Source organism: Folsomia candida, unplaced genomic scaffold (genome assembly GCF_002217175.1).
Source record: "Folsomia candida strain VU population unplaced genomic scaffold, ASM221717v1 Fcan01_Sc036, whole genome shotgun sequence".
In the NCBI taxonomy this organism is placed as follows: Eukaryota; Metazoa; Arthropoda; class Collembola; order Entomobryomorpha; family Isotomidae; genus Folsomia; species Folsomia candida.
In genome coordinates, this window is record NW_019091228.1 from 556314 (window position 1) to 572905 (window position 16592).

The following is a 16592-nucleotide window of genomic DNA, read 5'->3' on the forward strand; positions in this document are numbered from 1 at the left end:
GAGAATTATGAGAATTATGAGAATTATGAGAATGTTGAGAATTATGAGAATGTTGAGAATGTTGAGAATTATGAGAATTATGAGAATTATGAGAATGTTGAGAATTATGAGAATGTTGAGAATTATGAGAATTATGAGAATGTTGAGAATTATGAGAATGTTGAGAATTATGAGAATGTTAAAAATTATGAGAATGTTGAGAATGTTGAGAATGTTGAGAATTATGAGAATGTTGAGAATTGTGAGAATTATGGGAATGATGAGAATTGTAAGAATGTTGAGAATGTTGAGAATTATGAGAATGTTGAGAATGTTGAGAATTGTGAGAATTATGAGAATATATGTACTCCGAAAAGTACTCCGAAATTCCATCAAATGCCATTAAATCCTGCCACAGACGAACTGCTGCTATCCTTCAATGCTATCGTTTCTAATGCATTGAAGGGATGCGTTCCGGTCAGACAGACAGACAGAGAATGGGCTAATCTTATATAAATAGAACGCCCCACCCAAACCGGCTTGAATGTAAACGACAAAATCTAGAACGGCGAGGATTATGTGGGTTCCTGTTTTCCAAAATGGGTATAATTCTAAGACAGTGTCTGTTGAACAAAGGACCGAGCTGATTATTCCCGGTTGACAGGGAAACAAGATTGACAAGAAACCGCAAATTGATGCCACAGCGAACCCTGCGAGCAATATAGCATTCAAGAAGACGCCAAGACAAGTTAGAAACATCTTTTCTTGTCGATTGTAGTGAAGATCTGAAAGTAAAATTGTATGTGTAAAAACAAATTGGTGAAGAATCTTTGATTTTTCGGATTTTAAGGGATTTGTGATTTTGTTTTGTCATTTTGTAAGTATCGTGCACCCACTTGAGTAAGAATATTAATTGCAATAAGGCGTTATAAGATCCCATGCACATTTTGAAATAAGTATGTGCGAAATATTAATTTATACCGTAAGCCGAATTGACGACTTATATACATATATATATCTTAAACTAGTTTACGTAAGTAGGAAATAAACCGTGTGCTTGTACATATGTCTAAGTTAATATGTACCTTTCGTGGAAAAGATGAAGTTCAGAAATTGTACGGGAACATAATCCCCGGAGGGTTCCAACCGTAACAGAAATGCGATCGCTGCCAGCGAAGTTATCGCGATACCTGTCACACCCTGGATAACTTATCCAGAGTGTGAGAGAGTGTCAGAGTGTCAGAGAACCAATCTTATCCAGGATAAGATTGGTTGCCATCGTGACCACCGACCAGATCTTGGTAGCGATGACGATAACCTGCAAAATTGTTCCGGCATGAACAACTCTGCACTTATTTTTGCTAATTAACTTTAACTTGCTAAGTCGATTGTCCCATGTTACGAACGTGCTGGGAAAATAATATCCAACTTTTAAATAGCGCTTAATACTCTGTAGAATGAGGAGTTTGCTCATGTTGGTAATTAATATGATTACAAGAGAATGGGTGAGCTACATGGCTTGGTAGGAAATAAGTGAGTTAATTAAGGGTATGCTGAAATTTAAGCTCACCTTTTTTGTCCTGAACATTATGGATTGATTGTTTCGATTTATTTGTTTGATGGTCTTATTGTGTTATATAAGTTGGACTGTCATGTAGATGCTTAGTTATTTACATAGTAAATTAAATATCGTCGTACTAATTCTAAATAGACTTAAGTGCAGTCGATGCTTAATTTTAGAAAGACGTAAGTGCAGTCGAGGTTTATTTTAAAAAGACCTGTGCACCACGCATTTAGTTATGGCTAAATACTGCGACCATAACTAAATACATGTGTGCACATCGGTCTTTTTAAAATAAACCTCGACTGCACTTACGTCTTTTTAAAATTAAGCATCGTATGCACTTAAGTCTTTTTAAAATTAAGCATCGACTGCACTTAAGTCTATTTAGAATTAGTACGACGATATGTGAAACTGTCTCTGCAAATACCGCTTTGACGCGCGGAGATTCTTGAAAAACAGGAAATATATTGTCAATCATTATTGTTCAAATATTAGACATTTATCTATTAAGTTAATACTTTTGTCAGCTCTGGCTTGTAAAAGATAACATTCTGAATTTACTTTGATGCCTATCTATTATCAGATAAGTTACCTAGCTAATGCATGTGTTTGTATGTAGAGTTACGATATTTATCTTTGTTTCTTTACGTGTAATTATGTATACATAATTCCGCCAAATTGTGTTTAATTTTTAGAAATTTTTAAGTTCTAAATTTTTAGAGCTTCTGGCCTTCCATCGGAACACCATGCGTAGTTTTTATTGGATACCAACACGGGAAGTTTTTCAAGTCGGGAAGTTTATTGGGCTTTCAAATATGTACCTTTTTACAACCTTTTCTATAACACTGTAAAAAAGTTTTCAATAACTGATCCCAAAATATCAATGGCCAAGGCACCCAAAGTACTGAACTATACATACATACAAACTATCCATATGTTCATATTATGTATGTACGAAGATACGACTGGAAACTACGCATGCTTTACCTTCACCTCGTCTCCTTTCTGGAAAATTCCGAAGGTTATTTATGCATTATTTAGAAGGGACTGCATCTATTTATATATGCATTCGAGAACATTCCTACCTTTCCAGATATTTGCATTTAATCCATTTTCTTCGCCAGTCCATGTCTCCACTTTCACAAGGACAGACATACATATATTCCCGTCATGGCTAATAAAATCTGGTCAGTTTTACCGCCCATCGTTGTCCTCCTAGCTACATTTCATCATTTGACCTTTGCCTGTATTTGTTCTCCCCCTCACGACATTCCCATATCTGACCCCATTTGGAAGGATTACGTTGAGACAGTTAAAGTTCTGAAGTGTTCAAATTGTACAGATATTCCGACCAACCATGACCCTTCATCCATTACAAAGCTTGACCTCAGTTCCGGTGACAACAAATTGACCCATCTCACCCCGAATATCTTCGTTAATAAAGCTTTCTTTAATCTAAGGGAGATAAATTTATCCAACTGTGGAATTATGGATGTCGATAAGGACGCATTTCTCGGTATACAACCCATCAAATTACTAACCCTTGACCTCAGCTACAACTCCGTGTCATCCATAGATACTGGAAGTGTATCTGTGAGGAATTTAAACTTGCGGGGAAATCCAATAAAAAACTTAACATTTGCTACATATTTCATGCAGCAGTTAGACTTGAGTAATTGTTCGTTGGATGAAACTTTACCAAATGCTCCATTCGTGGACAGGCTCTTAAACAAAATAAACCTGGAGTCCAACAAATTAACGACCTTGTCTTGGAAGGAATTTCGGAAAACAAGTTTACTAAATATCTCGTTGAAAGGCAATCCTTGGAGGTGCGATTGTCATATGCAATTTTTGAGGGAATATTTACTCAATGTGAAAGACATCGATATTTCGAAGGACGAGATTTGTGATTCACCCCCAGAACTGAGGGGACGAGGATTACCCTCGATTCCAAGAAATCAAGGGTTGCCTTGTCCCTTAAAATACAGCGGATTGAGTGGAACTGTGAGTGATGGGAAAATTGCGCTCAAGTGTTTAACCGAGGGTATGCCTGAGCCCGTGGTCAAATGGTACCAGGAGGAATTTAGAACGGATAATTTGATACACAGATATGTAAACTGAAAAATATTGAAAGGTTCATATGCCAAGTATTTAGTTAATTGTGAAGACCAACTTGATGTATTAATAATCCAGAATACCGACCTAGTAATTTTAACTATTGAGAATCTCAGAACTAAATAGGATAAGTTTAAATTCAAAATCTAAACGCATTGTGCTGTAATTCGGGTGATGATGAGATTTTTAGGACAGTGCCGTAACTGTAATGACTATTATATGATATTGATAATAATTAATTTTAATTAGATTTTAATGATTTTAATTACAAGGCAAAATAATAATCACGAACTTATTTACTAATCACATTTCTACGTATACAAGTAAATCATTACGGCACTTTGTCCACAGCTCAGTCACGTGTCCTACAGGTTGAGTAGAGCGGAGTATTTTTTTATCCTATTTAATTCTGAGATTCTCAATATTTATTAATATAAATCCCTTGATTTATATATCCAAATTTTACACAAGACAATTTTCATTTCACCTTTAAAGATTTGTGAATATCATTTGTTTAGCCAACCTGGAATAGAAATGTATAAGGAGCCCTTGCCTAACTCGGAGACCGGGCAGCTCTACCGATACCAATGGGAACACAGGTTGGAAATCTCGGACAACAGTTCGGTTTATGGGGGCCCGTGGATTTTTGTGTGTACCGCGGAAAACCAGTATGGCATTGCAAGACAACAGATTATAGTGACTCGTCCGACTGTGCGGCCAGTAAAGCGACAACCGGTCTATGTTCGTAATGCGTCACAAGGAAACGTCCAAATCTTCCCGGAGGAAATAGTTAATGCTCAACCACCAGTATTACGAGACTCCAAAAACGTATCGACTGCCAATATTACGGAGCGAACCCAATGCCCACAAATCTTAATTTCGAATGTTTCACAAGAAATAATTCGCTTTGACGACTCGTATTTTACACAGATTTCGCTAGTACTTTGTATCTTGTTGGTGGTATGTTTGATTGTTTTTGTAGCCATGATCGTCTTGCTGGTATTGGTTGTAAGAAACTTGCAGCGTTTGGTGAGTGTTAAATTTTTGCATATTTTTCTAATATATTAGACGAAATACGGAAGATATGTATTTGAAAACTAAATACTGTTTGCAGATTCCAGACAATCTCATGATGAGAGACGGGAGAATTTATGCGAGCTCAAGTTACCCCTCTGGAAGTGCTCCGAAGCCGCCTCCGAGTTATCGTAGCAGAATGGAAGAAAGTTTGTATGGGGAGTCGTACGCGAATGTCACGTATTTGAAGAAATATTGAGCAAATTTTTCTACTGTTTCGTAATTCATTTCTTTAGGTTATGTATATAAATATATATGCAAGCTTACAAATTTGATGTCAAATAGATCTCCCAACATAAATATGTATGTACCTCTGGAGTACCTATATCTACCGATAGATATTTGGGAGAGCAGTTTTCAATAAATAAGTACATATTATGTACTTGTGGGCGTGTGAATATTCGCATGCCATATTTTCAAGATTGTATATATTTGCCAGTACAATATGTGTAGGCAGGAAAAATTCATTACTGTATGATACAGTATCTAATAAAGCTTAAGGTACCAGACCAACGATATTCCCTAGATACTATGGGGTTTTTCGAACCCAATTTTCTGAGTTTGGGTTAATGCTACATATTTTTCGTAGTGTAAAACTTGCCGAAAATTTATAACAGAATTTTATAAAAGTTAAGCTGGAGGTGACAAAAATTCCGATCTCTGTACAACACGATTTTAACAAAACTCCGTTTTGTATCATTCAAAAAACCATAGCATTTTAACCTATGATGCTACGACGGTCATCAAGGTCTCAAAATGTAGCTTATTATATTGTGGAGGTGTCGCGCTGGGTCTAACTGCACATAACTTACATTATGTTAAAATAAAAAATATAAACCCAACTTATTTTACTGTTATTATGGATTATTTGCCAATAATTTATTTTTGTACTCATAATGGAAGCTGGAGACCCAGCGCGACACCTCCACAATATAATAAGCTACATTTTGAGACCTTGATGACCGTCGTAGCATCAAAGGTTAAAATACTATCGTTTTTTGAATGAAACAAAACGGAGTTTTGTTAAAATCGTGTTGTACAGAGATCGGAATTTTTGTCACCTCCAGCTTAACTTTTATAATATTCTGTTATAAATTTTCGGCAAGTTTTACACTACGAAAAATATGTAGCATTAACATAAACTCAGAAAATTGGGTTCGAAAAACCCCATAGTATCTAGGGAATATCGTTGGTCTGGTACCTTAAAGGAGAAAACATTACATTTTATTCGGTTCTGTGTTTTTCAATATTAGACACGCGATGTCTAACGCTTTAAATTATTTATAGGTGATGTCCATGGTTTAATTAGCGAAATGGTTTACTGTTCAGGGGAACATTCAGTGTTCCCCTGAACAGAACATCAGTTCTTGGATAGGCATTATTCTACTAAAAAAAATTACAAGGGGAAGCAAACCCTAGATTATATTCCGTTTGGTTGGTACATTACTGAAATAGTTTTATCAAATGTGCCAAAATATTTCAACGATATGTTTGAATCTGGGATATATGGGAGGTTAAAGGAAGAAGAAATCCGCTTGAAATATTACTTGCATCGTAAACCGGTGAAGCGTGTAGAAAGTTCACTTTTCCAGCCATTAGAATTAGAAGGAGCAATTGTGACGGTGTTCATTTTATGCGGGGGTATAATATTGGGGGCAGGAATGGTATTTCTGGTCGAAATTCGTTATCGGATTGATGTCAGGATGAAAAATATGATTTATTTATTTATGATAAATTTATTAAGAAAAAAGTTGTCTGGTATCTTCTTGAATTGCATGTAGACTACCGTATATAAATATCTGTACCAAGAAAATTTAAAAATGTTAAAAAAGTAGTTTACCAAAAACTGAATATTGCTATCTGTAAATTATGCAGGACTTACTGTAGGTGTTGCGTTAATAAACTGACATTTAAAGTTATGCAACATAACGAAATAGATAATCCAAACACTATGTCTGGCTTTAATTAAATAAACATTGATTGAACTACAATTGTCTAATAATAATAGAATTAAGTAGTTCTCCAATCAGTAAAATTTATATACATGTATATACATAAATTTACATATATGTAAATATACTTCCTGAGTTACATCAGACCTGGGTTGGGCTAAAAAACAGTCAAACACAATATACTATTGCGGTCTAATCTTCATTGTCAATTAATTCAAATTTTGACCCAAAATTAGAAAAACTGTTTTTGTCATAAATATGTTCTTTCAAACTTGGGGATAAATAATAGCACTTATATAATACAGTATTCTAATAAATAGTTATAAATACTGGCTAAGGAATAATTTAAAATCAATATTGTTTTATAGTTCTAAAGTTCATATCATGAATTACTCAAGCAATAAGAAATACTTAAGCTGGACGACAAACAAACTAATTAAGTTTATAGGTTTTATAAATTGCCGATATTTCTTGAGTTCTACCCTTATTCTTTTTCATACCCTGCCTTGCTTAGTAGTTATATCGTAAACATTATTGGATAAAATATTTATACAGTCCTTAATCTGAATTTAAGAAAGCTTTTTTTGTATAATTGAACTTCTTCACTCATAGCCTGCTCAGGTCCTATGGCATAGTCGCTTGGTGACTAGTTTCCAACATAAGCCTTACCTCCACTAATAATCAAAAACAGCATTTTTTAGAACTGAAACCTAAACCATGTCCTGGGAAAATATAACGTCTGCATTTACCAGATATTCCAAAATATCCTCATATACCCCTTCCACTTCTCCTATGACATGGGACCCAAAAGGAAAACAGCTGCAATGGGAAACATATTCCAAAAGTGTCAAACAAAAATCCATCCTCCTCTGGCATTTCAACTACATTCTCGGAGTGCACATCGCATACACATCCAGCATCGTGTACTTCGTTGTACAACAACTGTACGGATATGGGCCAAAGAGGGAATTCATGAACGTGGTGATCCTCCTGATTCGTGCTATCTTAAACTGGATCGGATCTGTGATGCATATCATGATAATTCTATATGGGAGGGAAGCTGTCCACGGGTGGAACGGAGTTCGGGCAGTTGAAGCCATTCTTACATCCTCCATGGGTAAATAAGTTTTATATTTAAATATTTTGCATATGTTTGGGGGCAATTAGATTCTACGCTATGTAAAAACAAAATATTATTCAAGCAGTAGTGTCTCACACCCAGTGCAATCTGGTAAAATTGAAATATCTGAGATAAGCACCATTCACAATTCTCTTGTGAAATACGTACACGGTCTGGACAAAATCATCGTCTCAGTTGGATGATAAATTAATACTTGCTTTGTCTTTCAGTGTCTACAAAACCAAAGAAATATCCCTTAAAGCAAGCCCTATCTAAATCAGCTAAGAGTTTCAACGGCCAGAAACTTTTTCTACTTACAATTGTGATCATGTTATCAATTTACCCAGTTTTGCTGATTATATCAGACATGGCGCTAAGCTTGGACGGTGTCTCCACGGTTGTGCAGGATATCTCCACTTCCTACAAACTTCCCACACCTCTCCTTATTCTTCTCCATATCATGCGATTTTACATAATGTCATGCAATTCAATCCAAATCTGCTCAACTTTTCTTTTCGTTGTGCTATCCTTTATCTCTTTGTTACTAATGGGCAAGAATATTTTTATGATTTTTATCAAGGAGGCGGTAAGTTTGAAAAATCTCAATTTCCAAACTAGCCGTAAAATCGAGTATTTACTTCATACCCACACAAGTTTACAACTTGCGGTAAAAAAATTTGCGTTGTTTCAAGAATTGGGAACTTTATCACTAATGTTGCTGGGATTGGTTATCTTTGTTTGCGCTAATTTTGTAACATTGCGATTCTTTGGATTATTGCCATTCTCAGTATTTTTCTTTTTCCCTTCATTGGCCGGCTTAGTGGCGATAATTGTTAATCTAACGTTACCTTTCACGCATGAAATTTATGAAAATTCAATGGAATTTGGAAGAATATTAAGAGCATCACTTGACCGGGATGTTAAATATTATAAGAGAAAAATAGGATCTGTATGGGCATTAAGATTGTATGCGGGTGTGAATGGGAATAATGTTTTTTGTCTTAATCGAGAAACTAAGGTGCAATATTTTGAAAACGTTATAAATTATACGGTTAATTTACTTCTTATATAATTTTAGTAACCTTTAGTGGTATAAGATGTAATTTTTGTGTATATAAATATAAAAAAATAAGATATTAATAAAGACAACTTTATTTATGTGAACCTTCGTAACTTAATTGCGAACGGTTATGGACAAAATACCAGACACCGTTGCTACTGGTCAGCGAGGATTGAAACAAATCGTTGCCGAGTCAAGAGGACAATTTTACTACAAAGCCAAATTTTCAAATTCTCAAATTATGTACTTCAATGAAGAATTGGGAAAGTGGGCCTTGTAGTAAAGAATGCTAGCCTCTTTCAGGATTTTGTCAACAGTTGGATCAATTTCAGTTTAATATGTATGGCTAAGGAAAAACCTAAATAAAAACTTTGCATTAAAACTTAAGTTGTTGTTAGTATGAGTATTTCTTTTATTTCATGAAATTTCTAGTTTCAGGCTTGCCGTTATCATATTTAGTTAATTATGGGATTGTTTGTTTTGTGAAGATACTCGGGATATTATTGTTAAGCAGAGAAACAGTTTGGCCTCAAGTAATTGCTTTAACCTCTTTTCACCAAAGTCTTTCGCTAGTGACGTGTTGGGGGTTTCACAGCTAGGATTTTACGCTGTGGACGTAAAGTCTTTGCGCATCAATATCACCCTATAATTCCTCCGAAATTTCTACATCCTGTATTTGATTCTAGTTATATTTTGGTCAAACTGAGGACACTCATGGACCATTCTAATGAGTATTCTAAAATCTTAAAATAAGCATTATCCAAACTAGGCTGACACGAAATGCAAATTTGGGTACGTAATAACCCAAATTTACTTACTTACTTTACTACTTACGTATAATACATCGACCATAGTCATAGTCTAAAAGTGCTTGTGGGGAAGTGTGCACACATACATATGTATATGTACAAGCAGTGTTCTATACCTTGAGGGTGAGCGGGGCTGCAAAACATGGATAAAAAGTATTCAAGAAAATAGTAAGGGTATACATTACATTGTCCAACATCAGACATGCAATCTTTAAGATGTAATTATATGTAAATCGATATCCACCTATAGTTTACATATTTATGTGTATCCTGTACGCATTGCAAACATACATACGTGAGTAAACAGCTAAGGTGAGAACCTTAAATTTATCAAAACACACCATAAAACATACATATGTCTGCATGTTTAGCAAGGTAAATTGATAGTGACCCGCTAATGGATTAACCGAAATGTAATATGTATACATAATAGGTACACTCTTAAAAACTTATTTTATTTTATTCCAAATTAATTTGGAAGTTCTGTATCACACTTCGATATTTTTTTAACCGGATTTTCCAAGTCTACTTTGATACATATGTGCAACGCGGTAGGAGCCCAAATGAAGACTACTCAAGTCCAAATTTCTAAGAGTGAATTTACATTGAAGAATTTGATCAGCTTAAATGTATATATGTGATATTTTCAATAAATTCTACTGAGTCCCTTTTGAATTAATTATTACATTCGTACATACTTAGCTAGTTGAAATAAATGTCACGAACGACTAGGTTCTTGTCTGCAAATCATACAAAATTTTAGTAACAAGGTAGCAGATACATGCATGTGTATGTATTTATAAAAACAATACTTCTTGTAATGCAGCTTACAAAATTACGTAAAACCGTATTTTAAAATTACTGAGTCAAAACATCAAGCAGTTTTCTGCAGTCATAAGTTCTCCTTCCAAAACTTTAAAGATGTGATAATGTAAAGCAGTAAATGCTTAGGCGATTCAAGCGGTATACCAATTCGTGTAACGTAAAAATCGGCAATTTTTCCATGAATTTGTGATGTTCAGATTATTATATCTGATTTAGGGCTCAGGATAATCTAGTTTTATATAGAATGCCGTGGCCTAAAACAAGCAGCATGAGATCCCCATATATTTTCCTTTTCAATACAACATTTTTACTATTTGGTCACAAATCTGCACCAGTTAAGACAAAAATGCTTCCTGTATTTGAAATCATGATGGAGAAGTTGGGATCCTGCAATATCGCGATACTTCACTATGGACATCGCTGGTATGACAGTAGCCTTGACTGGTTTAATATCTATCAAACTGTAAAAGTTATGGAAGCAAGTGAAGCAACCAATTCTAGAATCGAGAAGACCAGCTTCAACATATTCAAATCTCGATTTTCTGCAGATTGTAATCTTGCCATATTTCTTTCCTTTGATCATCTTCAGAACGACAGGTCAAGAAAATCAGCAGATTTTGCTGTGCATAACTGGGCTAGGATGTTAAGTTCTTGGTATATTGTTTATGATAGGAAAGGTTGGCAATACCCTCTTGCATGGGAGAAAGCCATTATTACGATTGTCACAACGCAAACTAATCAAGATGCACTCCGAGGGATTTATTTTAACGCAAATGAACTTGGAATAAGATGGAATGACGTTGGAGTTTTATTTGTAATGCGTGAAAACAAATTCAAAGTATGCTACTGGCATCGCATACAGCCTCATGAAGTTACACCATGTACCGGACAGAGATCAACGCCGACCATATACTCGGCGGCGGCGTGACTATTTCAGATTTTAACTGGCGGCGGCGGCGCGCCGCGGCGTGAAGCCAAAAAAATTATCGGCGGTGTGGCGCCCTAGGTGCAAATAGTTTTTCGCAAAATTCACGAAAATGCAAGTAAAAAATTGTCATTTTCCACTAAATCATACAAATTCTTATTAAATGCTTTTGTTTGGCGGAAAATGATTATTTTTTGCTCTGCGGTTTAATAAATTTTGGGGAAAAATTTGTTCTCGCAATATAGTATTTCGTTACAGCGCTTTATATATATCTGAAAAAGCATTTATAGGGTGAATAATGGGATCGGCGTGAAAAATCTAGCCTCAGCGGCGCGCCGAAGATTTTATTCGGCGGCGGCGGCGTCGATTTTACTCTCGGCGTTGGGGCCGGCGGCGGCGTCGGCGCGGCGGCGTTGACCTCAGGTACCGGATCGATCTGGGCCAGTATGCCTAAACAAAGTTTGAATGTTATTATCGCTGTAGATAAGAACATACATGGGTTATACCCTAGTATCTAGTGTGTCCACCACCGTTGTCTAATATTTCCTCACTCCGATTCTTAAGAGATTGTGACGGTTTTTCCAAAAGTCCTACCGGAAGTGAAAACCACTTTTGGCGGAAACGAGCCTCTAGCATCTCCAGATTCATTGGTTGTGGATCTTCATATGCCGAATTCTTGAGAATAGACCACAAATTTTCAATTGGATTGAAATCCGGATTATTTCCAGACCACACCCCCTTTCCCCATGTGGTACAAGGTAGACTGTCCAAAAGCTGTTTTGTTGCCTTTGAAATGTGGCTGGGGGTTCCATCTTTTTTAAAAAATATTTTTTTCTCAATTGGAAACAATAGAGAAGAGTCCATAGCATCAGAATATACTGCCAAATTGACTCCCTGTAGTCCTGTCCTGTAATGGTTTTCCTTTTTGGTACTATATACAGGTCGCTCACCCTTCTTGCACAAAACCCGCTAGCAACCATCAGTTTCGGGCTGTGCTTCGGTCTTAAAAGGCGCGGAACGTCATTTTTTCTTCTGACCTATTCAGGGGGTTCTTCCGAATAATTCTATCCATGGTTCATCCCCAAAAAAAATTCCGGCTCGTTTTTCTTGACCACGTCTTCAGAGGTCCAAGAAATCCTGTTCTCGCACGATTTTGCGGAATTTTTTCTATCTCCTATATTTTTTTCACTCAGTAAAAGTTTTTTTGGTCTTCTATATGCCTGTCGTCCTCATTTTGTTATGTTCAGAACATTTAGGACAGTTATCTTGCTGATTTTCTTCACTTTATTCCGATACCGTTTTGGATAATTTAGACGCTTTACACATTTACCCAGAGAACTATTAGATTTCCGGTACATATGGGACTTAATTGATCTTTTTGTTGAAGGGGACAACTTTACCGAATTTTCTGACTTCATTTTGCATATGAATTTTTTTTGTTCTTCCAGACACGAACAGTTTCTCGAGAACATCCTATTTCTGACGCTATTTGTATATCAGTCGACCCTGTGGCACTGAACGCTTTTATACGAGCACGAATTATCTCACGACTTTCCTTATTTTTTGTCTTCATTGTGCAAAAAATTTGAAGACTGCAATTTATTTGTAAAAAAAAATATAAACGATTTTCTCATTGTCCGCGAGGAAAAATAATGTGGCCCAGATCGATCCGGTACATGGTGTAGTTTTGGGGTGTACTCAGATATGAGTAGCGGTTTGTACTGTGACGTGGAAAGAGCTTATCTGATCAAAAGCGTGCAACAAATTATTCGCGAAATTGAACAGCCGCCTGAAAGATGGTGCTACGATGATTCAGAAATGCGTATCCTTGGCGGAGAGCTTGACGTTAGAAAAAAATTCTCAACCCGTTCCAACCTAATTTCAATAGCTCAAGAATTGCAGAGCATATGCTGGTGATTGTGTTTTCAAAAGCGAATCGTTCCTTGGTTATTGAAAGAAGCAATTGCAGGTTTACGAAAGCAAGTTTTGTTGGATTTAAGTCAACCAAGGAAGAGTTTCTGCGAAGCACCGAACTCCCTAGGATTGCTCTAGATACTTTTCTAGTTACGGAGTTTATTGGGTACTAATTTATAACCTGCAGTTGGGAAGAATACATATCCTTTAAATTTTACATTACACCTTTCGAGCCCTGGTTATGGTTTTCGCTGTTCACAACCCTGGTATCAATTATCGTAATTACGACAACTTACAAACATCTGACTGCTTTGAGAAGCATCTCCTTTTCCCCGTGGATGTTTATACTCGCCACCATTTTAGAAGAAGGTGGACACATACCGGAAAAGGTTGGTCGAAAGTGGTTCATTCGCCTCATTCTTGACTCCTGGCTATAATGGAATTATGATATCTGAACTCAACGCTCCGTTTTTAGCTTTACGTTTGTCGACCTTTGACCAGCTACTTTGTCATGGGGCGGGTAAAGCTGAGTTCAAAAATCTGACCGAAACTTTTGTTTGGGAATATACAATGAACAGTGATAACACCAGTGCCCTAATTGCCTTAGAAGAAGGAATGTCAGAAGTTGCATATAAAAGGATTTCCTGGTATGGGTTTTATTTTATTGACGAGTATTATCAACAGAAACAGAGAAGCAAGCTAGCTTTAACCGAATGCTTTCACCTTCTTTCATTGCCACTACAGCATGTATCATGGTATCATGTGTTACACAAAATTCCTGCCTACATTCCGGAATTCTTGGATCAATTGTGGAATCTTAAAGTTAATTTTCCTACAGATAGTCCATATGGTTATCTGCTTTTTAACTTGATGGACCCAAAACTTACCCATCACCCGAAAGTTTATCAGCATTAAAACCCACATCAAAATATAACTCAGTTACAAACCGACATCGAGGACGAATTGTTGGATTGTGGGAGGACTGTTTTCATAGCTAGATCCGACCAAATCCAGGCAGAATATAGATTCTTGGACAAACATTACTACACAAAACACTTTTATGTCGGTGATCAAATTCTTTTGGATGTCCCATTCGGCTGGTCCTTTTTTGAAATAAAATTCTCAAAAGTGCCCAAGTACTTCAAAGATGTGTTTGAGACGGGAATATACGGTAAATTAAAAAAAAAGAGGAGGGGCGGTTAAAATATTTGAATCGTGCGCCGGTAAGAAAGCTTAAAGAAGGGGGAACTATTTGTACCATTCGGTTTGGATGGGGCAATTGTGACATTGTTTATTTTATGTGGTAGCACGATTTTGGTGGCTGTAATTGTATTTCTACACCATGTACCGGATCGATCTGGGCCACATGATTTTTCCTCACGGACAATGAGAAAATGGTTTATATCTTTTTCCACATATAACCTGCAGTCTTAATTTTTTTTGCACAATGAAAACAAAGGTCAAGGAAAGTCGTTAGGTGATTCGGGCTCGTATTCAAGCCTTCAGTGCTGCAAGGTGCAGCGAGAGAGAAATAGCTACAAAAATTGGATGTTCTCCAGAAACCGTTCGTGTCTGGAAGAATAAAAAAAATTTCATGGGCAAAATGAAGTCAGAAAATTCGGTAAAGTTGTCCCCTTCAACAAAAAGATCAATTAAGTCCCATATGTGCCGGAAATCTAATAGTTCCCTGCGTAAATGTGTAAAGCGTCTAAATTATTCACAACGGTATCGGAATAAAGTGAAGAAAATCAGCAAGACAACTGCCCTAAATGTTCTAAACAAAACAAAATGGGGACGGCAGGCATATAGAAGACCAAAAAAACCTTTACTGAGTGAAAAAAATATAAAAGAGAGAAAAAAATTCGACGAAATGGTGAGAGAACAGGGTTTCTTGGACCTCTGAAGACGTGGTCAAGAAAAACGAGCTGGAATTTTTTTGGGGGATGAACCATGGATAGAATTATTCGGAAGGACCCCGCTGAATAGGACAGAAGAAAGAATTACGTTCCGCCCTTTTTAAGACCGAAACACATCCCGAAACTGATGGTTGCTAGAGGACTTTATGCAAGAAGGGTGAGCGACCTGTATATAGTACCAAAAAGGAAAACCATTATAGGACAGGACTACAGGGAGTCAATTTGGCTTTTTTCAATTTCACTTTTAAAAAATATGGAACCCCCAGCCACATTTCAAAGGCAACAAAACAGCTTTTGGACAGTCTACCATGTACCACATGGGGAAAGGGGGTGTTGCCTAGAAACAGTCCGGATATAAATCCAATTGAAAATTTTCGGCCTATTCTCAAGGATTCGGCATATAAGGATACACAACCTACGAATCTAGAGACACTGGAGGCTCGTTTCCGCCAAAAGTGGTTTTCACTTCCGGTTGAACTTTTGAAAAAACTGTGACAATCATTTAAGAATTGGATCGAGGAAATGCTAGACAGCGGTGGTGGGCACACTAGATACTAGGGTATAACCCATAAAAATTTCAGATTCCAAACTTAATTATCTACAGAGATAATAACATTCAAACTTTGTGTAGGCATACTGGCCCAGATCGATCCGGTACATGGTGTACTTGAAATTCGTTATTGGATTTATAAAGTATTGATAATCGGGATTACTTCTTTTTGTAAAAATTTGTCAAATAGTAGTTTTAAATGTAGACATTTTTGCACTAAATAGGGACCAAGTGATTTTAAAATTTAAGTCTAAATGCACATTTTAAGAATTGGTTGATGCAATAATTGACTATGTGTGTAATTAATATGTAAATGTAATGTCACTTGAATACTTAAAATAAATAAGTGTTTAAGGAAAGTGACAAATTTATTTTTGTGCATAATATTCAATGCATACTGTAGAGAATGTAAGTACAAAACACATTATCAAATTGACAAGATCAATACACACAAAATGATAAGCACTTTCAGGATTTTATAAACTGGAGGATCAATTTCAATTGAATATAAAGAAAAACGTACTTAAAAATGTGCTTAAAAAAGTTTCGTCAATATCATATCCAATATCATATCCATATCCAAAATCATATGATATTGGACATGTCCAATATCATATTCTTATCCAATTTACTCTTTATTCTTATCCAACTTATTTGATTAAATAAGTTGGAACGTATTTTGGCCATACAATACATACATACAAAGCTCCATTGTGTATTGATTGGAATAAAAAAATAATGTTTTTTCAATTGTCAGTTTTGGTAAACAAAATATTAATGTTCAACAAC

General features: G+C 36.0%; 1 protein-coding gene across 3 annotated transcripts; it reads left to right on the plus strand.

Annotated features, from left to right (window-relative positions):
* The first annotated feature begins 2639 nt into the window (after positions 1-2639).
* Positions 2640-5656, plus strand: LOC110860929. Of its 3 annotated transcripts, none has more exons than XR_004837443.1 (3): positions 2640-3748; positions 4177-4687; positions 4773-5656. XR_004837443.1 is itself a non-coding variant. In XM_035860806.1 (3 exons), exons 2-3 carry the CDS (start codon positions 4193-4195, stop codon positions 4929-4931), a joined length of 654 nt encoding a protein of 217 aa, XP_035716699.1. In that variant the 5' UTR covers positions 2651-3059; positions 4177-4192; the 3' UTR covers positions 4932-5656. The 3 variants fall into 3 exon arrangements, 1 of the variants encoding a protein (XP_035716699.1); XR_004837444.1 differs by having other exon boundaries at positions 2641-3677; XM_035860806.1 differs by having other exon boundaries at positions 2651-3059.
* The last annotated feature ends 10936 nt before the right edge of the window (positions 5657-16592 follow it).

Bases quoted from the DNA above. Each gene is read 5' to 3' on its own strand.
- LOC110860929 (XM_035860806.1), top strand. From the start codon at position 4,193: ATGTATAAGGAGCCCTTGCCTAACTCGGAGACCGGGCAGCTCTACCGA. The intron at 4,688-4,772 runs GTGAGTGTTAAA...TACTGTTTGCAG, and splicing joins TAAGAAACTTGCAGCGTTTG to ATTCCAGACAATCTCATGAT.